Source organism: Lithobates pipiens, unplaced genomic scaffold, assembly GCF_037356315.1.
Source record: "Lithobates pipiens isolate NorthernLeopardFrog02 unplaced genomic scaffold, aLitPip1_a1.2 Scaffold_28, whole genome shotgun sequence".
Lineage (NCBI taxonomy): Eukaryota > Metazoa > Chordata > Amphibia > Anura > Ranidae > Lithobates > Lithobates pipiens.
In genome coordinates, this window is record NW_027507789.1 from 183,728,419 (window position 1) to 183,756,383 (window position 27,965).

Sequence of the window (27,965 nt, forward strand, 5' to 3'; positions counted from 1 at the left end):
GCGCCAGGCCCCGCCCCGCTCCTCGGGGAAGGAGCCCTGCCCGGCTGGAAAGATGGCGGCGCCCAGCGAGCAGGTGGCTGCCGGGGACTTCGGCTCCTGGCTGGATTGCAGGTTGGAGGCGCTGGGCATGGACCCGGAGGTGTACCCGGCCTACATCCAGGGGGTGCTGAGAGAGGAGGATAACCCGGAGGAGAGGGACGAGGCGCTCAGGGGGATCCTTGCCGCCTTCCTGGTGAGACATGAGTGGGGCCAACACCGTCTGCAGAACCCCGGGGGGTCCCCAACACCGCCTGCAGGTTCCCAACACTAACTGCAGAGCCCCGGGGGGGGGGCTCCCCCAACACCGGCTGCAGAGCCCCGGGGGGGCCTCCCCCAACACCGGCTGCAGAGCCCCGGGGGGGCCTCCCCCAACACCGGCTGCAGAGCCCCGGGGGGGGCCTCCCCCAACACCGGCTGCAGAGCCCCGGGGGGGGCCTCCCCCAACACCGGCTGCAGAGCCCCGGGGGGGGCCTCCCCCAACACCGGCTGCAGAGCCCCGGGGGGGGCCTCCCCCAACACCGGCTGCAGAGCCCCGGGGGGGGCCTCCCCCAACACCGGCTGCAGAGCCCCGGGGGGGGCCTCCCCCAACACCGGCTGCAGAGCCCCGGGGGGGCCTCCCCCAACACCGGCTGCAGAGCCCCGGGGGTCCCCAACACCGCCTGCAGGTTCCCAACACTAACTGCAGAGCCCCGGGGGGGCCCCTCAACACCGTCTGCAGAGCCCCGGGGGGGCCCCTCAACACCGTCTGCAGAGCCCCGGGGGGCCCCCCAACACCGTCTGCAGAGCCCCGGGGGGCCCCCCCAACACCGACTGCAGAGCCCGGGGGCCCCCCACCGACTGCAGGGGGGCCCCCCAACACCGGCTGCAGAGCCCCGGGGGGACCCCTCCAACAACGGCTGCAGAGCCCCGGGGGGGCCCCCCAACACTGACTGCAGAAGCGGGTGTCACGTCACATTCAGCTACCCGCTGTAGTGCACATGCGCGACACCGCCATGTGCGTTCCAACACAGGGCCCCTTGCAGGTTCGCTTCACTCGCCATGCTTCGGGCATGGCCTCACTTCGTTCAGCATAAATATAATCTAACTCTATGTCCACTTGGATGGTGGTGGCTTGAATCTGGACTTGGGCGGAACGCGTATGGCGGCATCACGCGTGCGCAGTCCAGCGGGTAGCCAAACATGATGGGTCGCCATATGTGACGAAACACCCCAACACTGACTCCAGAGCCTGGGGGGATCCCAACACTGACCTTGCGTCATGGATTCCCGGGGGGGGGGAGGTGTTGGTGTATGCATGATATTTGTTCATCAGTTCCGGTGTCCCATCATATAAGGTCCCCCATCAGATAGTGTCCGCTGTCTACTGCACATGCGCAGTACACAGCAACACAGATTCCGAAAATAGCCGAGGATGAACGGCGCCTGCGCCGTGAGTCCAGGTTCTATCCCCACCATCCAAGTGGACATAGAGTAGGAATAAAAAAGAGCCGAGCGCAGCGAGGCGAGCGAAGCTCTCCCGCGAGAGGCTCTCTAATTTTCAGAACCCTATGTCCGCTTGGATGGTGGGGCTACCACCTCCACTCACGGCGCAGGCGCCGTTCAGCTTCGGAGTTTTTTCCGAAGCTTCTTCAGTACGGGGCTGACACTATATGATGGCAGGACACTATCTGCCAGAACACCGGCACATTAAAGCAGACCCCCACCACCCTTAATAAACTGTCAGTGCTAATTAAATATATGCAGCCAGCCCCCCCCCTTCCAAATAATCTGCCAGTGCTAATTAAATGTATATGGGGAAACAGATGGTACGAGTTTTGGTGCTCTGTTGTATCTGGGGAAAAACCCCTCTATTCCTGAGATTTTATTGGAAGACACTGGTGATGTAGCCTTCCCAGGAGCCATGTATGGGGGGGGGGGGACCTTTACTCCTGAGATGTTTCTGGAAGACACTGGTGACGTAGCCTTCCCAGGGGCCATAAAAACATTACTCTTGGAAAACACTGGTGATGTAGCCATTCCCAATGTGAGGCCAGGACTATGTCACCAAGTGCCTCAAGAAACAAGAAAGTGGATATTTAGGCTGCATTCACATACCTGAGCATTTTCAGCTCGTAAAAAAAGCCTAAAACAAAAAAATGCCCAACAAGCAAAATCCAATTCATTTCAATGGCACCCGTTCACATGTGAGTGTTTTGTCACCTGAAGAAAAACACCTTAAAGTGGTTGTAAATCTTTGATTATTTAAAAAAATAAATATATATATATATATATTTATCATACCTGCCTCTGCTGTGCTGCTCGTTTTGCACAGAGTGGCCCCAAACACCGTCTCCTGGGGTCCCTCGGTGGCACATCAGATAACCCCCTAGGAGAAGCGCTCTCCCAGGGGGTTACCTTGCGGGCACATTCCCGGGTCCAGCATTCGGCATCCATAGCAGCCAAATGTATGACTCGGCCCTGCGTTGTTGGATTTGACAGCAGCGGGAGCCAATGGCTGCACTGCTATCTATCCAATCAAGAGATGAGAACCACTGGCAGAGGGACAGTGCATCCCTGACGGATGATGTTCCAGGGCTCAGGTAAATAAAAGGGGGGGGGGGTGGCTGGTCATTGCCAGGTGCATCCTATGCATTAAGGTGAAAAACACGAGGGTTTACAACCCCTTTAACCATTTGCCGTCTGCGCTATAGCCGAATGACAGCCACAGCGCAGACCTGAATTTTGCATGCTCCCTGCGCTGTGGTCACGGAGACTCGGGTGATCACAGATCCGGGTAAGGGGTCGGCCCCTTACCATGTGATCAGCTGTCAGCCAATGACAGCTGATCACATGATGTAAGCAAAAGCTCAGTAATCGCCGGCTTATCTGCAAGGGACATTGGTTTCGAAGAGGCAGTCATGTGTGCCCACCAGTGCCATCTATCAATGCCCACCAGTGGTGCCAATCAGTGACACCTAGCAGTGCTGCCTATCGGTGCCCATCACTGCCACCCATCAGTGCCGCCTCATCAGCGTACATCAATGAAGGAGAAAAATCACCTGTTTGCAAAATTTTATAACAAAACATAAAAAAATGCCACCAAAATAAAGCTCTATTTGTGGGGGAAAAAATGATAAAAATGTCATTTGGGCACAGTGTAGCATGACCGCGCAATTGTCATTCAAAGTGCATCAGTGCTGAAAATTGGTCTGGACAAGAGGGGGTTTAAGTGCCCAGTAAGCAAGTGGTTAACCACTTGCCATCTGTGCTATAGCCAAAAGATGGCTACAGCACAGACTTAATTTGCCGGGAGGCTTGAGTGGCCTGTGCGCCCCCTGCAGGTTGCGTGTAGCGCGCTCTGTGATCGGCGAGTCTGAGACTCGGCTGTTCAGAGTAAGGGGTCGATCCCGATTTCATAAAACATACGATGGCTATAGTGCATACAAGATAAGACTCTCAAAGAGAAGTCATTATATTTAAACAGAGTTTCACTATATGATCTATACATATTACACATTAATGTACTACTTATATTGGGAAAGCGCTTGTCTGGACATGTCCTGGGAGAAGAGACTTGTTTCCACCAGAAGGTGGACTTATCATTCCCTCTGGAATATTGCCCAACACTATATATATTGGGTACTTTCCATTTGGGTCATTGAGTTCTTATCTAACTTGGCACATCTGCCCAGGCCGTCAAGGAACAAAGGGTGGGCCATGGATAATTAGCCCTGACATGTAATTGGATAGTATGGGGGGGGGGGGGGGAATTAATAAGGTTATCTGATGTACTTCGATCTTTATAACAAATTGATCAGCTGTGAGCCAATGACAGCTGATCATGTGATGTAAACAGAGCCGATAATCGGCTATTTTTCCTCCTCATGCTGATAGCGTAGCGTGAGGAGGGAAAAAAAGCCGATCACCGTCGGCTGCAAGAGGGACATCGGTCCCGATCATGGAGCTGTCACCAGCGCCACCCAACAAACTATGAAACATGATTTTTTTTTTTTTTCAAAAACTTGTCTTTTTTGTTTGTTTAGCAAAAAATAAAAATCCAAGTGGTGGTTAAATACCACCACAAGAAAGCTCCATTTGTGTGAAAAAAAATAATTGTCATTCAAAGTGTCAGAGCTGAAAGCTGAAAATTTGTCTGCGCAGGAAGGGGTTTTAAGTGCCAAGTAAGCAAGAGGTTAAGCTGAAAAACATTAGCTTCTTTGGGGCAGATTATCCATGGCCCACCCTTTGTTCCTTGATGGCCTGGGCAGATGTGCCAAGTTAGATAAGACCTCAATGACCCAAATGGAAAGTACCCAATATATGTAGTTTGGGCAATATTCCAGAGGGAATGATAAGTCCACCTTCTGGTGTAAACAAGTCTCTTCTCCCAGGACATGTCCAGACAAGCGCTTTCCTATTATAAGTAGTACATTAATGTGTAATATGTATAGATCATATAGTGAAACTCTGTTTAAATATGATGACTTCTCATTTGTCTATGAGAGTCTTATCTTGTATGCATTTTAGCCATCGTATGTTTTCTGAATATCATTTCCATATCACGCAGATTATATAATAATAAAAAATGGATATGTGTTTTGTCCAGCTATGACCACAATAGAGCACGCACGCACGCACACCATACAGAGCTGCATGATCCAGGGATTTTTGTGCTTTTTTCTCAAATCGCCTTTCAGGACAACCCCGGAGAGAGTGTAGCTCCACCTTGTAATCAGGAAACACATGCCCACTTTAAAAACACCTCCTCTTCCTCCATGGCTTCAGTTATTGTGTTTCCTCCTTGGAGGAAGCATGTGCCTGAACCAGGGAGAGCTACACTCTCTGTAGGAGAGTAAGGCTTACCTTTCGTTGCAGGTTGTTTCTCTTTGACCCCCCAGCAGCATCTCCACGGGGAGAGGACTCCTGGAGCTCCTGGTCCCGCCATCTCACGGGAGTAAGGACCCTTGGAGTGCCGGCGTCGGGTGCCCGGTGTCCGCTTGGTAGCGCAGGGAGGGCTCTGTTGCTGGCGGAGGCCGCTGCAGGTCAGCGGCATGGCTCCGTTTTCGGCGCCGGGTCCCGGGCGGCGACGGCGTCGTTCACGGTGACGCGCGGGCGCTCTGAGGGGGCGTGGCGCCGTGGTTCAAGCGCCTGGAACGCAGGGGTCATGGGGCGGGTCAGGTGACCGTGTGCTTCCGGCCGGCCTTGATGACGCGGCGGCCGGGAAAATTTAAAATGAGAGCTGTTTGTAAAATAGCTGCCTCACTCAAACGATGGAAGAGTGCAAGCCAGCTATGGCGGAGACAGGCGCCCCCAGCACCGGTCCAGCCCAGGTACGTAAGGTGCACTGGCACCCTCTGCTTTACTGTGGGCTATGTCTTTGTCTGTTCCCCCCTCTTGGGGGCCTGTCGCTGCAGGTCAGAGGTGGACTTCGCTCTGACCTTTTGCAGCCTAGTTCTGGGGTCTCACTAGTGGTCTGTTTGGTGGTGGGTCTCTGCACTGGCTTGGTGTTAAGCAACTGGTTGTTGAGAGCTTTTAGTGAGTTAAACCTGTATGTCGTTTCAGGAAAAATCACTAGGAAAAGCTAGACCAGGTCAGAGAAAATGTCCTTCTTGCAAAACCCCCCTCAGAGATTCATGGCAGAAGGCAATGTGCAGAAATTGTATCAGAGAATTGGTGGAAGAGGAAACATCTCAACAATATAAGGATTTGTTTTCTTCGGTTAAAGAGCTGACAAACTCCTTGAGTTCAGTCAGGTCCATCCTGATACAAAACCCTCCCGCACAGACCGAGCCTCAGAACTTACCGCCCAGCCCCAGGGCGTCGTCATCCAGACAGGTGGAAACTGAAGAGTCTGGAGACGAAGGGGGTAGTACTCTCATCTCCTTCAGGGATTCTGAGGAGGAGGAAGAGGAAGAAGATAGCAGGGGCTCCAAATTCAAGCTATCACTAGAGGAAGTAGATGATATTCTAAAAGCAATCTACACTACTCTAGAAATTCAAGAAGAAAAAGTACAACTGTCAGTTCATGACAAAATGTACCAGGGGTTGGACGAAACAAAACGGCGAGTTTTTCCAGTCCACAGGGTCCTCTCAGACTCAGTGAGAAAGGAATGGAAGGACCCAGAAAAAGCCCCTTTCTTCTCTAAAGCTCTCAAGAGAAGGTTTCCCTTCGAAGATAAGGACTCAGAGGTTTGGAACAAGAAACCCAGAGTCGATGCAGCTTTCTCGCAGGTATCCAGACGAACGGATCTAGCCTTTGAGGATATGGGGATCCTTAAAGACCCAATGGACAAAAAAGCTGACTCCATCCTTAAAAAAGCTTGGGATGCTGCGTCAGTCAGTCTAAAACCAGCAATGGCAGCTACGGTGGTGGCCAGGAATCTGGAATGTTGGGTAGAGAAGCTGAAGAGCCATATTGAGGCGGGGACACCCCGCAAGGATCTCTTAGAGTCCTTTCCACTGATCCTGAATGCAGTCAAATACATGGCGGATGCATCAGCAGAATCGGTTAAACTGGCCGCTAGGTCTTCGGCTCTTGTAAATTCAGCCAGGAGAGCAGTTTGGCTGAAAACATGGTCTGGGGACACTGCTTCTAAGGTCAAGCTGTGTGGTCTTCCCTTCTCGGGTGACTTGCTCTTTGGTCCCGATTTAGAGTCTGTGCTGGATAGAACAGCCGATAAAAAGAAGGCTTTTCCAGTTAAGAAAAAGCAGATTGCCAAAAAGAATTTTCGTGCTTTTCAGCAGTCCCATAAAAAAGACCAGGAGCACAAGAGCAGATGGGGTTCACAGAAGGGCAAAGGCAGGGGTGGAGTCCTCTTTAGATCTCCCCCAGAGCAGTCCTCTAAGAACAAGTGACAATATCTCCCCAGTGGGGGGGAGACTGTCAGCTTTTCGCGAACAATGGGACAGGCTGTCTCCAAATCTGTTCGTGAAGAGCGTTGTCGATCAGGGGTACAGGTTGGAGTTTTCAGAACCACCCCCGAGCAGGTTTTATGTGACAACATTGCCAAGGGATCAGGAGAAGGCCTCTGCAATGAAGCTGTTGTTACAGGAGCTGATACAGCAAGAGGTTCTGATCCAAGTCCCAGTAAACCAGCAGGGCGGGGGTTTTTATTCACATATTTTTCTGGTGAAAAAACCCTCAGGGAAGTACCGTCTAATCCTGAATCTGAAATTCCTGAACAGGTTCATTCGGTACAAACATTTCAGGATGGATACAATTTTCTCCATCACAAAGCTGTTGACCCCAGAATGCTTCATGGCATCCCTGGACCTAAGGGATGCCTACCTTCATATACCAATTCATCAGGCATCGCAGCAGTTCCTGCGCCTGGCATTGAAGGTGGGGAGTTCGGTATGGCACCTCCAATTCAGGGCTCTGCCGTTCGGACTCTCGTCCTCTCCCAGGGTCTTTACGAAGATTATGGCAGAGGCCTTGGAGCCCCTGAAATTGAAGGGGATTCCAGTCGTTCCTTATTTGGACGACCTTTTGTTTTTTGCAGACTCCAGGGAGCAGGTCCTAGTCAATCTCCAGAGGGCCCAGTCTCACCTCGAGGGCCTGGGATGGCTTCTAAACCTAGAGAAGTCAATCCTGAACCCCTCACAGGAAATGAAATTTCTGGGGTATACATTAAATTCGATTCTCCAGAAAGTTTTCCTGCCGTTGGAAAAACTGGAAAAGTTACAGCTAGCTGTACAGCGGATACAGAGCAACCAGACAGTCTCAGTCAGGATGGCTATGGCAGTTCTGGGCCTGCTTACGGCAGCAATCCCGGCTGTTCAGTGGGCCAGGTTCCATTCCAGACCCCTTCAGAGGGAGGTTCTGTCAGGCTGGTCCCATCAGGATCCTTTGGAAAGACAGCTAAAAATTTCGTCAAAGACGAAAAGAGCTCTTTGGTGGTGGAGAGACCAGGCAAACCTCTCAAGGGGCCTGGTGTGGACCTTTCCTGTGGACAAGCGCCTTACTACAGACGCAAGTGCCTGGGGCTGGGGAGCCCATCTGGATGGTCAGACATCTCAGGGGGTCTGGTCCAAACAGGAAGCTCAAAGATCATCCAACTGGAGAGAGTTGAAGGCGATCTTTCTGGGTTTAGTGGCATTTCAGCAGAGTTTGAGAGGCCACCATGTCCAGGTGTTGTCAGACAACACAACAGCGGTTACCTACATTATGAAGCAAGGGGGAACCAGAAGCAGGAGCTTGATGGAGCTGGCCAATCTGTTGTTAGCCTGGGCAGAACAGAACACAGCCTCACTATCGGCAGTGCATCTGAAGGGCTCTCAGAATTTGTTTGCGGACCTCCTAAGCAGGCGCAAATTGCTAGAGGCAGAATGGAGTCTGAATCAGGAAGTGTTCCTGATGATCTCCGAGGCCTGGGGGGTTCCACAGGTAGACCTTTTTGCCAGCCAGCAGAACTCAAAGGTGGACAGATTTTTTTCTCTTCACCGAGGAGATGCAGCAATAGGGTTGGATGCATTCGCTCACCCCTGGCATTACCAGCTGTGCTATGCCTTTCCCCCCTTTCCTCTAATTCCACTAGTACTGAGGAAATTCAGGGAAGAAAGGACAGACTTAATACTAGTCACTCCTTTTTGGCCAAAAAGGCCCTGGTTCGCGGGTCTTCGAAACCTAGCCTCGAAGCCCCCATGGAGGTTACCACTCAGAAAAGATCTGTTATCCCAGGGGACAGTAAGTCATCCAGAGGTGGAACTCCTACAGCTAACCGCCTGGTTTCTGAGGAAGACCTATTAAAAGCCAAAGGTCTCTCAGATAAAGTAGTAAAGACCCTGCTGTCTAGTAGGAAGGCAGTTACACAGGCAATTTACATGAAGGTCTGGAAAAAGTTCAACTCCTGGTGCAGTTCTAGAGAACTCAAGGTCAAGAGCACGGTGTCCGTCTTGGAGTTTCTCCATGAAGGAATGGAGAAGGGTCTTGCAGCCAGTACCCTGAAGACTCAGGTGGCTGCCTTATCAGTTTTCTTTGAAAAGACTTTATCTAAAGAAACTTTAATTTCTAGATTTTTTAGGGCTCTTGCTCGAAATAGACCAGTAGCCCTTAAAGACTTTCCCAGTTGGGATTTGTCTACAGTTTTACAGGGTCTCTCGGGAGCACCGTTTGAACCCTTACAGGAAGCTTCTTTACAGAAGGTGGTTTTAAAAACAATCTTTTTGGTGGCCATCACCTCGGCCAGGAGAGTCAGCGAGCTCCAAGCTCTAGCTATTACAGAACCCTTCCTTAGAATTTATCAGGACAGGGTGGTACTGAGGACGGATCCAGCATTCCTACCGAAAGTATCCTCAACTTTCCATCGATCACAGGAAATAGTGTTGCCTACATTCTCTGCAACCCCAGCAAATGCAGGAGAGGAAGTTTTTCACACATTGGATGTGAGAAGGTGTCTATTACAGTTTCTGAAAGTTACTAAAGATTTTAGAAAATCAAACGCCCTCTTCGTGATATTTTCTGGATCACGCAAGGGGGAGAAAGCTTTTAAAAGTACGCTGGGTAGGTGGCTTAAGTTGGCTATAACAGAAGCCTATAAAGCAAAAGGAGAAATACCTCCCTCAGGTATTGCTGCCCACTCTACTAGATCCACGGCAGTTTCCTGGGCTGAAAGGGCCGGTGCAACGCCTGAACAAATCTGCAAGGCTGCCACTTGGTCCAGTTATTCGACATTTCTCCGGCACTACCGGTTAGATCTACTGTCTGCAGCAGATCAGGCCTTCGGCAGGAAGGTACTGCAGGCAGTAGTCCCGCCCTAGGGTAAGTTTCTCGGTTATCCTCTCCGGGGTTGTCCTGAAAGGCGATTTGAGAAAGACTCAGTTAGACTTACCGGTGACGGTATTTCTAAGAGCCTTTCAGGACAACCGTTACTTCCCTCCCTAGGTTATGCTTAGTAAATGTATTAAGTTCTACCATGGTGTTGTGCTTTCTGTGCTTTGTTTTCCAGCGTCGGAAGGCCACAATAACTGAAGCCATGGAGGAAGAGGAGGTGTTTTTAAAGTGGGCATGTGTTTCCTGATTACAAGGTGGAGCTACACTCTCTCCGGGGTTGTCCTGAAAGGCTCTTAGAAATACCGTCACCGGTAAGTCTAACTGAGTCTTTTTTTTTTTTTTTTTTTTTTTTAAAGCTTAAGGTGGTAGTAAACTGTTACACCACTTGTACCTACCTATAATAAGGCTTACCTGTAGGTACTGTGACTATCTCCTAAACTTGCACCGTTTAGCACATGTTCAGAGTGCATGCAGCCGATGACATCACCAGCGCCAATGCGCTCTCAAGGTCTTACAGTACCGGACCTTCAGAGCCCATGCTATTGACAGGCGCTCACATGCGCAAGAGTGACATCTCCCCCCTGCCACTCATGTAGCCTGAGGCCACAAACCCGGAAAGAAGACGGTGGAAGATGTCAGATGTCTCAGCGGTGACATTGCAGCACTGGAGGGCTTCATTCTAAGATAAGTCTATCGTATGTGCTAGTATGTGATGCTTACTAGCACATTATGACATTGCCTTGTGGGAATTTTTTATTTATTTTTTAAGCACCTGTGGTTTACTACTGCTTTAACCGCTTCACGCCCGCCCTCATGGACTTGAGCGGATATATCTAAATGATGCCTGTAGCTACAGATGACATTCAGATATTGTTGGTTTCAGCCGGCTGCTCCCTACACCATAAGAACAATCATAGTGGCTGTTCCGCTGCTTGATCGTTCTTACGGGAGGTGAGAGGGCACTTCCGCCGCCCTCCGGTGCTTCTACTGACTCACTGCTACGATCGGTGAGTCGGACAGAGGATCCGCCGGCCCCAGATGTTGATCATAGAGATCAACCACCTGGTCCGCCGGAGTCTCTATGATCGTCAGAGGCCAGGTGTGATGTTATGACGTCATGGCCAGGCTCTGCATTCTCCATGTGCTTGCATGCAGAAGCGAATGCATACATATGAAACCGGTGTTCAAACCATAAATGTGAGGTATCAACGCGAATGTTGGAGTGAGAGCAAAAATTTTGTTCCTAGACCTCCTCTGTAACTCAAAACATGTAACCAGTAAAAAAATTTCAAGCGTCACCTATGGGGATTTTTAAGTACCGAACTTTGGCGCCATTCCACGAGCGTGTGCAATTTTGAAGCGTGACAGGTTGGGTACCTATTTACTCAGTGTAACTTCATCTTTCACAATATGCAAAAACGTTGGGCTAACTTTACTGTTTTGCTTTTTTTTTTTTTTAAAGCACAAAACAGTTTCTTTCCCCAAAAAAACACGTTCGGAAAATTGCTGCGCAAATGCCGTGTGAGATAAAAAGAGCAAAACCCACCATTGTATTTTCTAAGGTCTTTGCTAAAAAACATATGTTTGGGGGTTCTATGTAATTTTTTTATCAAAAAAAAAAAATCATTATTTTTACATGTAGGAGGACTGGTCCAGGAAGCGGGACATTACAGAAATTGGTGTTTAACATACAAGATCTGTCTCAGCCGGAGATCTCTGCTCTGTCATCCCGCTGGTGTCTAACGATTCTGGCTGAACTTATGGACACTGTTGGGCACAGATGAGACTGAATTTAGGGGCACAGATAAGCTGCACGTTTTCATTAGGTATTTTAGGTATAAGCTAAGACGCTAGTAACCCATCATCTTGTTACATTATAGGCCAGTTTTTATATTATTTGTAATGGTTAAAGTGGTTGTAAAGGCAGAAAGATAAAAAGCCTTCTGTGTGCCCCCTTCACACTGGGGTGGCGCCGGCGGTAAAACCGCTATTTTCAGCGATGCTTTACTGTCATTTTAGTGGCAGTATTCAGCCCCTAGCGGGGTGGTTTTACCCCCTGCTAGCGTCTGAGAAGGGTTAAAACCACTGCAAAGTGCTGATGCGGCGCTTTGCCGGCGGTATAGCCCCATTTATTTCAATGGGCAAGAGCGGTATACACACCGCTCCTTCAGTGCTCCAAAGATGCAGCTAAAGGGACTTTTTTTTACCATCCTGCCAGCGCACCGCTCCAGTGTGAGGAGTGGCTCTTTCAGGGCGCTTTGCAGGCGCTATTTTTAGCGTTGTAGCGCCTGAAAAGCACTTCAGTGTGAAAGGGGTCTAACACTTACCTGCGGCCCCTCTCTGTCCAGCAATGTCCACAAGTGTGTCAGCCGTAAACAAAATGGTTCGTGGGCTCCAGGCCTATAAAATCAATAGAATGGAAATAAAAAAAAGGGTAATATAAGATAAAAGACACAGTGATATTGAATAAATGAATGTCCCATCTAAAATGTTTCTTGGTTTGTTTTGGTAGGAGGAAGATTCCATAGAAGATGTGTGCCTAGAAATTATTACTAAGTGGACTGAAGCACAGAAATTGGAGCTGGCCCAGGCAAAGCAGGAAGGTAAAACTCTTGCTGGATGTCTTTTTTTTTTTTTTTCCTAGGTTTGTATATAGAATCTTTTTGTAACACTTTGCACAATTACACATTTGTTTGGCTAGTTGTGTCCTGGCTAAGGCCCCTTTCACGCGGGGTGGATCTGTTGGACGGACTCTGCTAGCTCAGCGGGGATCGCGCTTTTGATTCCCATTGAGCAGGTGGATGACAGGTCCGCCTCCGCTCACTTTGTAGGGATGGACCTGTCAGCGCCCCGCTCTCTTCTATGGAGATCAGACTGTCCGTTTTTATCCGATCCGCTGGACATTTTGGTGAATGTATTGCCATCCGTCTGTTTTAAACCGACCTTATTGGATGGCAGGCGGATCTGGGCCGGTCGATCGTGTAAAAGGGGCCTTAAGTTGAGCTTAAAGGCAAACCTCTAAATACAAAGATAAAATATATAAAGGAGCCGATTTATTTTTCAAAGGATTAATTTTCTTCCATCCAGAAGTTTGCACAGCTCTGCCACACAGCCATGTCTGGCTGGGGAGCAGATGTGCGTACTCGGCTTTCGGGAGTTATACCGGGATGATGCCCGCAGCTGCAGGCATCATCCCAGTACTGTTTTTTTAGAGCTAGCTTTCCAGATGTAACAACCGATGTGGCTAAAAGCCGATCGGCTGTTATACCGGAGGAGTGGGAGGGATCTGTAACTAACCTGTTAACCAGAAAAAAAAAAATTAGGTACCGTAGTTTGTCGTCATTCCACGAGTGCGTGCAATTATAAAGCATGACATGTTTGGTATTTATTTACTCGGCACAACATCATCTTTCACATTTATACAAAACAATTCATGAAAGTGTCCCTTTTCCCAAAAAGTTGCGTTTAAAACACCACTGCACAAATAGCGTGCGACATAAAATATTGCAACAATCGCCATTTTATTCTCTAGGGTCTCTGCTAAAAAAATATATATAATGTTTGGGGGTTCCAAGTAATTTTCTAGCAAAAAAATACATATTTTAACGTGTAAACACCAAATGTCAAAAATGGGCTTAGTCGTGAAAGGGTTAAAAACCGCCAGCCGCTCTATTAGAGTCTGGCATACCACACTATGTAAATCCTTTCTAAAAACAAGCATTCTAAATGGCTATTTAGAGCTGCCTTCAGGCCGATCATGTGGCTCGCGGCTGATTTACAGCTCCGATACACGGCTACTGTAGGAGGAACCATGATCTCCCTCTGACATCAGCCGGGGAGATCATGTGGCCGCTCGGCTCCTCCTGCAGAAGCCCTGTGTCAGAGCTGTAAAGTGGCCTCAAGTCACGTGACTGACCTGAAGACAGCTCTAAATAGCTATTTAAAATGCTAGTTTTTAGAAAGGATTTACATAGTATGACAGCCTCTAATAGAGAGGCTGACCGTGACAATTTTAGGTTTTTTGGCCATTGAGGAATATATTTAAATGTTTTTGTGTCTGGAGTTTTGCTTTAAAGGAGTTGTAAAGGCAGAAGGTTTTTTTTATCTTAATGCATCCTATATATTAAGATCAAAAGTCTTCTGTGTGCAGCAGCCCCCCTCATACTTACCTGAGGTCCCTCTGTGTCCAGCGTTGTGCAAGAGTTTCTCAGCTGCCCGAGATTCTCTCTCCTGATTGGCTGAGACACAGCAGTGGCGCCATTGGCTGCTGCTGTCAATCAGTCGGCTAGCCAATGGGGGGGAGAGGGGGCGAGGCTTTGTCGAGGCTCCGTGTCTGAATGGACACAGCTGTGACTCAACTCGGGTGCCCCCAGAGCAAGCTGATTGCTGTGGGGGTACTGAACAGGAGGGAGTGGCCAGGGGCACAGAAGAGGGACCCGAGAAGAGGAGGATCTGGGCCGCTCAGTGCAAATCCACTACACAGAGCAGGTAAGTATAACATGTAAAAAAAATAAAAAAAAATGTGATCACTTTAACCACTTACCGACCAGCTGCCGCAGTTTTACCGTCGTTTCACCTTTTGGTCACTGCAGCATGGGCCCGGAGCTAATGCGAATGTCCGGCTACGCATCGATTGCTCGTGACAGAGCGAGAACCGGGATCTGTGTGTCAGATTCCAGTTCTTTCAGGGGGAATAGAGACAGATCATGTGTTCATACTAAGTATGAACACCAATCGCTCTCTCTCCTAGACAGTCCCATCCCCCCTACAGTTAGAACACACTTAGGGAACACAACCCCTTGATTGCCCTTAGTGTTAACCCCTTCCCTGTCAATTACATTTTTACAGTAATCAGTGCATTTTTATAGCACTGATTGCTGTATAATTGTCAGTGGTCCCAAAAATGTGTCACGTGTTCAATTTGTCCGCCGCAATATAGCAGTCCCGATTAAAAATAGCAGATCGCCGCCATTACTAAAAAAAAAGCCATAAATCTATCCTCTATTTTGTAGACGCTATAACTTGTGTGCAAACCAATCAATATACACTTATTGCGATTTTTTTTTTTTTTTTTTTTTTACCAAAAATATGTAGAAGAATACATATCGGCCTAACCTGAGGAAAAAAATAGTTTGATTAAAAAATTTGGGATATTTATTATATATCCTATGAAATTCTTTTGTTTATAGCGCAAAAAATTAAAGCCACAGAGACAATCAAATACCACCAGAAGAAAGCTCTATTTGTGGGAAAAAAATATTAAATTTTGTTTGGGTGCAGCGTCGCATGGCCGCGCAATTGTCAGTTAAAGCGACGCAGTGCCGTATCGCAAAAAAATGGCCTGGTCATTGAGCAGCCAAATCTTCTGGGGCTGAAGTGGTTAATGATAAATTCATAAACGCAAAGATGCTTTAATTTATGTCTTATATCTACTTGGTTTTCAGCTTTAACAATGTAGAATTTATCTTTTTGTCTAGATGAGGTGGAAGCTCTTGCCAGCATGATAGAGAAGCAGGCACAGATTGTGGTCAAGCCCAAAGAGGTGTCAGAAGTGGAGCAGCAAAGAAAAGCCGCCTTGCTGGCCCAGTATGCCAATGTGACAGATGACGAGGAATATCCTTTACTGTATAGTTTGTGTAGTTGCAGTTATGTGTTAACCACCATGATTTACCCCCCATTCCTGACCAGGCCAGTTTTTGTGATACAGCACTGCATTACTTTAACTAATAATTGCGTGGTTGTGCGACACTGTATACAAATAAAAACTTGTAATTTTTTTTCCCCACAAATACAGCTTTCTTTTGATGGTATTTGATCACCACTGCGGTTTTAAAATTTTTTGCGCTATAATCAAAAAAAGACAGACCAGAGAATTTTTTTTATTCTTTTTTTTTACTTTTTGCAAAGAAAAAAAATACTTTTTTTGTAATTTCTTAATAAATGTAGCCCAATATGTATTCTGCTACATATTTTTGGTAAAAAAAAAAAATCCCATTTAGCGTAAAATAATTGGTTTGCGTGAACAATATGGCATCTACAAACTTTATGGGGTTATTTATTTTTACTATTCATAATATCTGTGACTTTTATAGTGGGACTGCGATATTGCGGTGGGACTATTGGACACTGTGAGAACCAGTGACGCTAATACAGTGATCAGTGCTAAAAATATGCACTGTCGCTGTACTGACCACATTGGCTGGGAAGGGGTTAACATCTAGGGCAATCAAAGGGTTAACTGTGCCTAGGCAGTTTGTGTATCGAGTGTGCTGCTTTCACTAAGGGAAGAGATCTATTCTAGTCCTTTGCACAGACACATGATCCTCTAGTCCCCCACCCACGCCAGAACTGAGATGAGCCTTGTTTACATATCTCTGTTCTCTGTGTTTTACTAATGATCAGTGGGTGTCGGAGGACATTGAGTCCCAGATCAGCTTCTGCTGGGAATTATTACAGCAGAAGTGGCCCACCAGCTGCACACACGTGCCCCTTGTGGGCAGGAGTGCAGGATCACTTGCGTATAATACACATTGCCGCCCTGTAGCAGTAAAGTGCTATAGGGTGGTCTGCAAGTGGTTGAAGCACGGCTTTAGAGATCGTTTTAGGCAAGCTATTGCTTTCTGGATGTTTGACTAACCCAGATCATGGATATGCAATTAGCAGACCTCCAGCTGTTGCAGAACTACAAGTCCCATGAGGCATTGCAAGAGTCTGACAGCCACAAGCATGACACGCAGAGGCATGATGGGACTTGTAGTTTTACAACAGCTGGAGGTCCTCTAATTGCATGTCCTTGATGTAGACCTTTTAGTTCAAGTCACGTTGCACCTAAAACTGAAAATGAAAGCTGAACTCTGGGCAAATGGCTAAATACACAAAAGATATAAGGGATCTGTCTTACCTGCCATAGGAATTGTAATTCTGCCCCATTTAATTCTGAGACTTGCAGCACCGCTCCCTCTGGAAGGACGGGAGACCTTTTCTCTCTGCGTAAAACTTATACTTGTTCTTTTTGTACAAATATGTTTTACAGCACCTTACTGGGAAATTTAAATTACCGTATTTATCGACGTATAACGCACACTTTTTCCTCATGAAAATAGGGGGCAAATCACGGGTGCATGTTATACGCTGATAGTGTACTACATCCCTTGTAATAGGAATAAAAGTGACCAAATTTTTTATTTTTTTTTTAAATCTGTGAAAAAATAAAATCAAGTAAAATAAAAAAAAATAAAAATATATATATATATATATATATATATATATATATATATATATATATATATATATATATATATATTTTTTAAAGCGCCTATGAGCTCACACGCAGAAGCGAACGCATACGCGAGTAGCACCCGCAGATGAAAACAGTGGTCAAACCACACATGTGAGGTATAGCTGCAATCGTTAGAGCGAGAGCAATAATTCTAGCCCTAGACCTCCTCTGTAACTCAAAACAAACAACCTGTAGAATTTTTTTAAATTTCGCCTACAGAGAATTTTTAAGAGTAAGGCTGGGTTCACACTGCTGCGGGGGGAGATCCAGATGTGATTCGCACCGCAAATCACATCCGATCTCCGTAGCGATGCGAGTTCAGCCATACAGATAGTATGGCTGAATTCGCAGCGCTCCCGCAGCAAACTCGCACGGGACCCTTTTTTTGGTCCGCAACAGAATCGGATCGCATGGGGGTTCACACCATGCGATCCGATTCCTGTGCGAGTCGGCAGATCGCACTGCGATATGCGGACGGATCTGGGGGTGTCATTAACATAACATTGACACTCCCAGCCGTCCGCATAGGGCAGTGTGAACTGCCGGCGGGAGTAATGCGATGCGGGAAAACGCCGCGGATTCGCGGCGTTCCCGCATCGCAGCGGTGTGAACCCGGCCTAAAAGTTTGACACCATTTTACGAGTAGGCACAATTTTGAAGCGTGACGTGTTGGGTTATCTTTCACAATCTAAAACAAAATTGCATTAACTTTACTGTTGTCTTATATTTTTTTTTATTCACAAAAGTGAATTTTTTCCAAAAAAAAGTGCGCTTGTAAGACTGCTGCGCAAATACGGTGTGACAAAAAGTATTGCAATGACCGCCATTTACTTCTTTAGGGTGTTGGAAAAAAAAATGTATAATGTTTGGGGGTTCCAAGTAATTTTCTAGCAAAAAAAAATTGTTTTTAACTTGTAAACACCGAGTCTAAAAAAGAATCCCGGGCTTTAAGTGGTTAAATTGAAGGTCTGTGTTAGGCCGATAAATGCGGTACTTATATTTTTATGTAAAAAATAAATACAAATCTTCAATCACAATTCATCTAAACAGACTAAGGCCCATTTACACTTGACCTGCGACAAGTCATACCCCATGATTTCCAATGAGTACCGTTCATATCTGTGTGACTTCAAAGTAGTCCCTGCACTACTTTGGTCTGACTTTGATGTGACTTGAGGTCCATAGACTTCAAGTCACATCAAAATCATGCAACTTTCAGGTCGCACAAGTGTGAGAGGGGCCTAAAAACATTTAACATAAGGCAGTTGAACATGCTAGGTCATAATTGGGAATCGACCCCTATATGTGTAGTAAAGAAGATTGTAGTGGTGGTTTTTTTTCGCGCTATAAACAAAAAAGAGCGACAATTTTGAAAGGAAAAAAAATATTTTTTTTACTTTTTGCTATAATATCCCCCCAAATTTTTTTGAAAACAAATTTCTTCCACATTTTAGACCAATATGCACTCTTTTTTTTTTTTTGGTAAAAAAATAAATAAAATCGCAATAAGGTTATATTGATTGGTTTGCAAAAGTTATAGGGGCTATATTTATGGCATTTTTATTTATTTTTTTACTAGTAATGGCGGTGATCTGCAATATTAGTTTTTTTAAATCGGGACTGTGACATTGTGGGGGACAGATTGGACACTTAACGCCCTTTTCTTTTTTTTTGACATTTATAAAGCAATCAGTGCTATAAAAATGCACTGATTACTGTATAAATGACACTGGCAGGGAAGGGGTTAACAGTAGGGGGCGATCAAGGGGTTAACTGTGTCGTAGGGAGTGCTTCTAACTGGGGGGGGGGGGGGGGACTGGCTGAGTGAGGAGACTGATCATTGCTCATACTTAGTATGAACAACAGCTCAGTCTCCTGTCCCCCCTGACAGCAGAGATCTGTCGGTTTACATTGAGAGATCTCCGTTTTTGTCTGTGTGGAGCTGTACACGTGCCCCCTGGTGGTCTGAAAGCGAGACAACGTATAGCTACGATGGCTCGCCCAGGGGAGCCAACCTGCCACAGTTTAACTGCAGCGGCCCTGACGGGAAGTAGTTAATAATCGGGTGTTTATCCCTATTTTGATATCAAAACTTCGTGTTGAGGTACCAGCTGCTAAAGTTTCTTGTGATTTTTCTTTTTATTTTATTTTTAGCTTTTGAGTGAGGAAGAGTTAGATGTTCTATCAAATTTTTATTTCTGTCTGTGCCCCTAATGGGATATTCATCCCTCTATACCAGTGGTCTCCAAACTGTGGCCCGGGGGCTTGATGTGGCGCTTTGCTTGCCTTTATCTAGCCCTTGGGGCAATATTCTACCAACTGACACCAATGATGGAACACCATTCCATCTACTACCAACTCCATAAATGAAGTACTAATCTCATTGATGTCAAGAATGGGTCACTATTTCTCTCATTAAAACCAATGATAGGGCACTGATGCCGGGGCATTTTCTACTCTCACTGGGCACAGTCTGGCCCCCCTAAAGGACAGTAAACTTGCCCTTTGCTTAGAAAGTTTGGAGACCCCTGCTCTATACTGGTAAACATTGTCATTGAGAAAGAAGTGAAGGGAAATCCAAAATGGTAGCGTTGTCTTCCAAAGAGGAGGCAAGGGGGAAACTTCTAATGTGGACATCTGTTCCAGAGACAATTGTCTAAGAGGGGAAGTCCCATTGTGTCTCTGGGACAGGGAATGAAGGAAAATTTCACTAATGGTACGCACAAATAACCTGGCAGGCACGTAACCCTTCTCTACTCTATCCAAAACAAAAGTTTGGGCACTAAGTAATAGTTTGCTTTTAGCAAAATTTTACAAAAAGCTTAGTTGATGCAGCTAGAGAAGGAAGATGGTGCCATTAACCGGAAAGCCTGTCAGCACGTTGTTTACACTGATAATCAGGGTACTAATCATCAGTGCCGCCATCCGTGCCACCTCTACAGTGCCTATCAGTGAAGGAGAAAAATTACTTATTTGCATAATTTTATATTAGAAAAATAGTTTTAGATATTAATTTCTAAATGTCACTTTATAGTAATTGAAGAAAAAGGAAGATTGGTCGCACACCATGGAAAGAATGGAAGACCAATTTCACACATTGTGAGCAAGGACAAGTTATCTGTGTGAAGTCTGTCTAGCAATGTTCCTGTAACGTCCTGTTTACGTCCTTTGGCATTTTGAAAATAAAGCAAGTGTTAAACAGAAGTTCTTTCCATGGTGTGATCTTCCTTTTTCTTCAATTACTATTGAAGCTGGGGGGGAGCTGGGGCCAACACCCACAAGGAATTCTTTATCCACAGTTTAAGCGGTGTTACACCCTTTCATCACTTTTATAGTAGCATCGTGTTCCAACATGCTGTATAATTAAAAAAAAAAAAAACAGTCCGTGCTCCCATCATGACAAGGTGTCTAGGACTGATGATCATTCTTGAAGAAGGTCATCATTCAGCTATAGGTAGCAAGAAGCGTTTCCTCAGTTTTCCTCCCTGATGATCACTCAAATGGTTTATTGTAATTTAATTTTCCCTCCCACTAAATCCTGCTTAGATCTCTTCTCTCTAAATACAGAATACCTTCCTCTCTAGCCATCCTCAAATCGTATGAGGGAGGTGGTCTGTAGTCTGAGAAGAACTGGGTCGGGCTCATAACATTGGTTGGGATTTCAGTGCAGCAGAGAAACCAAAGAAACAAGAGCGCTTTGGGTTACTGGCAGATCAGTGGGTATTTTTCTGTGCTTTCAAAGGTTTTTAGAGACCGTACATGGAGAAGTGCACATGTATTTCTGATATGTACATTCATTACAGACTTGATTTCCTTAATTATGGTTACTGAAGATGAGACTCAAGTTGTTTCTAGTTCAATAGGCGCCCAGAACTCTGAAAAATGTATCCTTTCTGTTGCAGAATTTACACTGATACATCAGCAAGTACTTGTGTTTTTTTACGAAGCATATTCATAGGAAATGCCCAACTGCAGGCACCTTTACAGGAGTGAATAGACCCCTTACGGGGGGATTTACTAAAACTGGTGCACACAGAATCTGGTGCAGCTGTGCATAGGAACCAATCGGCTTCCAGGTATTGTCAAAGCTTAAAGGGGTTGTAAAGGCAGGTTTTTTTTCTTTTTTTTTTTTATCTGAATGCATTCAGATAAACCATTTGTGTATAGCAACCTTCCCAGCACCCCCTTATTGCTTACCTGAGCCCCATCTCTCGCCAGCGATATCCATGAGTGTAGGGCTGAAACAACTAATCGATTAATCGACAATGAATTGATTATGAAATTAATCGATTATTTTCATAATCGATTAATCGGCCAGTAACATAATGGGGTTTAAAAAAAAAACTAAAATGAGCTCTTTATAGTACAAAGAGCAAATAATCTCTACTGTAAATATTACTTTCACAGTTCTACAGTAAAAAAAATGAACTCCTTAACCACTTCAGCCCCGGACTATTTTGCTGGCTTAAGACCAGACCACTTTTTGCGATTCGGCACTGCGTCAGTTTAACTGACAATTGCGCGGTCATGCGACGTGGCTCCCAAACAAAATTGACGTCCCTTTTTTCCCACAAATAGAGCTTTCTTTTGGTGGTATTTGATCACCCCTGCGGTTTTTATTTTTTGCGCTATAAACAAAAATAGAGCGCCAACGCATTATTTTTACTTTTTGTTATAATAAATATCCCCCAAAAATATACAAAAAAAACATTTTTCCTCAGTTTAGAACGATACGTATTCTTCTACATATTTTTGGTAAAAAAAAAAATCGCAATAAGCGATTATTGATTAGTTTGCTCTAAAGTTATAGCGTTTACAAAATAAGGGATAGTTTTAAGGCATTTTTATTAATAATTTTTTTTTTTTTACTACTAATGGCGGCGATCAGCGATTTTTACTGTGACTGCGACATTATGGCAGACACATCATACATTTTTGACACATTTTTGGGACCATTGTCATTTATACCGCAATCACTGCTATATAAATGCAGTGATTCCTGTGTAAATGACACTGGCAGTGAAGGGGTTAACCAGTGGGTGGCAGTGTAGGGGTTAAGTGTTCCTAGGGGCGTGTTACTAACTGTTGGGGGCTGGGCTTTAATTTAGTGAACACTGATCTCTGCTCCAATCACATGCTCCAATCGCTCGTGATGGCAGGGCGGCAAATTTAAAGGGAAGTACAGGTACGCCCATTTGCCTGCCCATGCCATTCTGCCGGCGTACATCGGCGTGCGCTGGTCGGGAAGTGGTTAAAGTAGTGATTATCTGCTTTTTTTTTTTTTTTTTTGACTATAAAGGGCTCATTTTAGTCTTTTTAACCTTATTATGTTACTAAATGTTTTAGACCTGGTTCACATCTATATGTTTATTGGTGCTTTTTGCAGAAACGCACTACAGTTCATTTACATGATTTCCTATGGGACACGTTCATATCTGTGCTTTTTTTCAGCCACTACGTATTTGGAAAGGGTCCGAGACTTTTAAATGCAAAATGGTGCAGCTGCAGAAATGCATGTAATGCGTCTTTGAAGCAATTTGTGTTTTTTAATCTGCCCAAAAAAAAAAAAAGCAAAACTGCAAATTGCAGTAAAATCACGTGTGCAGAAATCAAAAACGCACTGCAGAAACAGATCAAAAGCAAACTGCATAGGTGTGTACCGAGCCTCATGCTGGCCACTGGATCAATTTTCAGATGAAAATACTTTGTACATTCGCTGAATGAAATTTTGTTTGAAATTTTCACTTGTTTTTAACATTCTGTTTTAAAAATTAAATGTAATTTCTGAATGAAAACCTCATACACTGTCTGAAAATTCCTTTGACCAAGCAGTTTTCTATTATTTCCAAATTTTCCCGTCACTGTGGTTGAAAATGAACGTCAATTTGACCCGCTTTTTTTTTTTTTTTTTTTTAAGGTTATTAACCGATTAATCAAAACAATAATCGGCCAACTAATTGATTATGAAAATAATCATTAGTTGCAGCCCGCCCTACACGGGTGTCTATGCCACCTGCGAAAATCCTCCTGATTGGCTGAGAGACAGTAGCGGCACCATTGGCTCCCACAGCTGCCAATCAGCAGAGAGGGGCTGGGTTGGAGATTTTTTCTGAACACAGAGCTCTGACTCGAATAGAAAGCTGCTGACTGAGGGAGCACTCTATAGAAGGTAGGGGCCAGGAGCAGCAAAGTGGGACCCAAGAAGAGGAGGATTTGGGCTACTCTGTGCAAAACCAACTACACAGAGGGGGCAAGTATGACCTGTGTGTTATTTAAAAAAAAAAAAAACTCTTTACAATCACTTTAACGGAACAAGCTTAACTTAGAAGCTGATTGGTTTCTATGCACAGCTGCACCAGATTCTGTGTACAAATCTTTGTGTATTCTTTTCACATACAAAATGCCTACTACAAAGTAGAAGGCGAACACTGCATTTGTTTACATCAGGGGTAGGCAACCTCGGCACTCCAGCTTTGGTGAAACTACAAATCCCATCATGCCTCTGCCCCTAGGAGTCATGTGTGTGATTGTCAGGGTCTTGCAATGCCTCATGAAAATTGTAGTTTTACCACAGCTGGTGGGCCGTGGTTGGCTACCCCTGGGTTACATGATGAAAGTTAATTTATAGATGTGCTATGCTTGAGATGACTAATCTTCAAAAGCTTGCCTCGTTTTAGTTTTCACATTGCAATGGTAATATTTGGAGCATTTAGTCTGAATGACATGTCGAAAGTGCTGCTGGCCATAGACTGGAAGTCAGTGATGGGATGGTGATGATCTTCTCTTGCTGCTTTTTTGTTCCTCCATCTTTGTAGCTCTTCTGTCAGTTCAATTAACTTCTCAGAGCACTGTTCCCACACCTGATTCTTCTACTTGTGTACATAGGCCTTTGCTTGCATCGGAGACACTTTTCTCTCCATATTAGTTCAAGGGAATGCAAAAGCAGTTTAGAAAGAGGTCAGCAGTACCTGTGAGGGATATTCAGCGCATCCCATTTGCATGCTGAACACACCAGAAATTCATTTGTCAATCTACACAACCCCTCTCCTATTCTCCCATAGTAATGCATGAATGTTACGACTGAACTACATGTGACTAAGAAAGGGATTGTAAACCTCAGACATGAAATATGAACAAAGCATATTCCTCTATAGTGTGTACCTTTGCTATCGGCATGAGTCGCTTCTGACTGCTGGCAAGTACCACGTTTTAAAAAGATACCAACTAGCCGATCAGGAGGATCCTTCAATTCAGGAATGTCCTCCCCTGACTTAGTGGTTTTCCTGTTAAAGTGGTATTAATCCCAAAGGCAAACATTTATTATATTGCGGCTTACTAGTTCTTAGATGTGTTGGCTGCATTAGTTATTTTTTTAGGCTTTCTTTTGTTTATTTGTACCTAGTGATTCAGCCCACAGGTCTATTTTCAACAAAACAAGCCTTCTTGCAAATGTATCTTTAGAGGATTGAGACGAACCATTTACCAATGACTGCTGTAACTGCAGTGTGAGCTGAAGTTTGGTTTTAATTTGTTAGATGCACTAGCAGATTTAGATACACTAACACTCTACACACCCCCTCACAGGCTGACAATGCTGCTGTCTCAAAGGTGCCCTCTGTGCATTTTCATCCAAAGTGGGGGTTTTGGGTTTAATACTACTTTAAAGTGATTGTAATTTTATTTATTTTTTTATAACAAACGTTATACTTGCCTAATTTGTGCCGTTGGTTTTGCACAAAGCAGCCCAGATCCTCCTTCTCTGCTCTCTCTTCGCTGCTGTTGCAGAACTACAAGTCCCAGGAGGCATAGCAAGACTGACAGCCACAAGCATGACACCCAGAGGCATGATGGGACTTGTTTTGCAATAGCTGGAGGTCCACTAATTGCATATCCCTGCCATAGAGGAAGACCTTAAAAAGCGGGTGTAAATGGAAGGTCCTTACAGCTGCAGGGGCTCTGAAAAACTGGAGATAGCAGGCTGATCTAATTTCAGAGTAGTGTGCACCAGATCATTAAATGCAAAAATGATTTCTTTTAATCCTGGAGTAATGGAAGATGACAGATCGCTGTGATTGATGGGTGAAAAGCAGATGGGGCCGCAAGCAGATCAGCTATAGAATCGGTGGTGGTGGGGGGGGAATGCAGGTGCTTAAAGCTGAGTTCCACCCTCAAGTGGACATTCTGCTCATCGGAACCCCCCCTTCCAGTGCCACAATTGCCCCCTTTCAGGGGTTAGGGCGGTGCAGACACCTATATAATCCAGGCATCTGCACCCACTTCCGGGAATAGCTAGCTGCAGATGCCCCCCCCCTTGTGTTCTGGGAAACACACAGTTCCCAGGACACAGCAGGGACCAGTCTCATTGCACTGCGTGACTCACGCATGCACAGTAGGGAACCAGACAGTGAAGCCGCATCGCTTCACTTCGCGCTTCCCTGACAGAGGATGGCGACGGGGCAGCTGAGAGACGAGCGATTGCTCGTCATCTGCTGCTGACATCGCTGGACCCTGGAACAGGTAAGTGTCCATTTTATTAAAAGTCAGCAGCTGCAGTATTTGTAGCTGCTGACTTAATATTTTTTTTTGCAGGTGGCACTCCTCTTTAAAACCTCTATGGCTGAGCCAGCCGGGAAGTGGATAGATTGAGCCGCAAAGTCTTGTGTAATGGTAGTGGAGACCCTGGCTGACAAGACATAATCCATTGGTGATCAGTATTCCAGGTTGCAATTCTCAGCATCTTCAGGGAGTACAGGAAAAATGTCCCCATAAAAGTTGGCTAAGTCAATTGTGGTTACCATTTGCACTGTACCCTCCATGTCTAGAACCACGTATAGCTACACAGACTACATTAAGTTGGGTATGAACCAAGGCCTCTGGTACGAGGAAAGGGTCGGATGCCTGGAGGTGAACGAAGTCTCTGTAGGCAGGCAGTAGGAATATACCAAATATCAGAGTTCCACGGGGCGCTGGGGAGAGGCTTCCACGGGTCTGTTTGCAGTGAAGGGGCAGTACTGGGGAAGAGGCTTCCACGGGTCTCTTTGCAGTGAAGGGGCAGTACTGGGGAAGAGGCTTCCACGGGTCTCTTTGCAGTGAAGGGGCAGTACTGGGGAAGAGGCTTCCACGGGTCTCTTTGCAGTGAAGGGGCAGTACTGGGGAAGAGGCTTCCACGGGTCTCTTTGCAGTGAAGGGGCAGTACTGGGGAAGAGGCTTCCACGGGTCTCTTTGCAGTGAAGGGGCAGTACTGGGGAAGAGGCTTCCACGGGTCTCTTTGCAGTGAAGGGGCAGTACTGGGGAAGAGGCTTCCACGGGTCTCTTTGCAGTGAAGGGGCAGTACTGGGGAAGAGGCTTCCACAGGTCTGTTTGCAGTGAAGGGGCAGTACTGGGGAAGAGGCTTCCACGGGTCTCTTTGCAGTGAAGGGGCAGTACTGGGGAGAGGCTTCCTCGGTGCTGAGTGTTAGAAAAGACAGAGGGTGCTACAGGGAATGTCAGTGCTCCTTCTGTGGTAGCAACTGGCAGGTAATATAACATGTTTGTTATTTTTAAACAAAAAATAAAACTGAGACACTAGCTAATTTACCAGAATGGGGTCTGGAAAGTGCCATATGCAGCATGCTGTACAGTAACTGTTTCCAGGTTAGCTCTGCACCATCCATTTCAGTAAGGTCTGGTCGTATCGCTCCAAAAGCTAGGTTGATGATGACTGAGCTGCGTAGCTTGAATCACAGGGACCGGCTCTAAGTCATGGCTGAATAAAAATGCTAGCAATTTTTTTTTGTTTTTAGAGCTAGGGAAAAGCAATCCATCCTCCTTGGACACTAGCAGAAAACTACTGGTAGTAGGAGTGATTATCCTGGGCTGGCTTTTAGTTTCTTGTTTGCCTGTGTCCAATTATTTGAGGCTAACCAGAAGGTGCATGACTTGCTGTGTCCCACAATGGATAAGAAAGCATCACTCTCATTAGCAGTTTGTGAAGGGTATGACAACACCAAATGCTTGATATGATCTTCATTTTAGTAAGTGACATCATTATCAGCAGTTTGGGGACAAAGTGAACATTCTTTGTAGCCTGGAAGTCTTTACATGGCAGCAGCAAATGTTGGTAGGATGCTTGTATACAGCAATTTTCAAATCTCTGTTGTACTTTTTGTTTTCTGTATAACAAACCTTTTTATTGAGCCTTTAACTAGTGTCCAGCATTATTCAAGAACACCAATTTAGAAGACATAGTCAATGCAAAGAAGCAGGAACGTGATACAATGCGGGAGGCTTCCCAAAAGAAAAAAGAACAAGATAAACAACAACGGGAGAAGGACAAACAAGCCAAAGTGGACCGTAAGGATAAGGAGAAGAAACGCACACAAAAAGGAGAACGTAAACGATAAGTTGGATTCACACAGACTTTGTAACGGGCGGGTCGAGTGGTTGTGGTTTTGTACACAACCTCTACAATGATATTTTGATAGAGCACCTCAGATCAGAGTTTCTCTACTTTAATGCTGAACATTATTAACCGAAGTTGCCAAATTATTACAAGTTACATTTGAATACAGGAGCAAGCTGGGAAGAACCAATCATGGGAAAGATGTGAATTTTTTTTTTTTACTAATGAGATCAGAATAATTTTATCTCAATCTACAGTACCATGGAACATGAACAGTAGGTCTCCATCCACAGAGGGTTGGTATATTCAATGGTGGGGCTCCTTTTTTTTCTGCACTGACAATATATTTATACATTTGTAAATTATCTCAAATAAAACACTGCCCGAAACACTCACCTTTGTGCTATGACTTAATCTTTGATTTGTGGGAATAAAGGGTGGAGCCTGCCTCAAGTGTGATATGTTGTGGAGTTCCAGACGTTAAGTTTATTATAATTCAACAGCTACAAAAAGTG

The 27,965-nt window shown here is 45.5% G+C and overlaps 1 protein-coding gene across 1 annotated transcript; it reads left to right on the top strand.

Annotated features, from left to right (window-relative positions):
* CCDC43 (coiled-coil domain containing 43) lies at positions 1-27,845 on the top strand. The gene is made up of 5 exons (XM_077460091.1): positions 1-232; positions 12,303-12,393; positions 15,268-15,403; positions 20,898-20,953; positions 27,264-27,845. Exons 1-5 carry the CDS (start codon positions 53-55, stop codon positions 27,449-27,451), a joined length of 651 nt encoding a protein of 216 aa, XP_077316217.1. The 5' UTR covers positions 1-52; the 3' UTR covers positions 27,452-27,845.
* Positions 27,846-27,965: the final 120 nt, after the last annotated feature.

Excerpts from the sequence above, each read along its gene's own strand:
- CCDC43 (XM_077460091.1), top strand. The coding sequence starts at position 53 with ATGGCGGCGCCCAGCGAGCAGGTGGCTGCCGGGGACTTCGGCTCCTGG. Across the intron at positions 233-12,302 it reads GGATCCTTGCCGCCTTCCTG|GAGGAAGATTCCATAGAAGA; the intron begins GTGAGACATGAG and ends TTGTTTTGGTAG. Across the intron at positions 12,394-15,267 it reads GGCCCAGGCAAAGCAGGAAG|ATGAGGTGGAAGCTCTTGCC; the intron begins GTAAAACTCTTG and ends CTTTTTGTCTAG.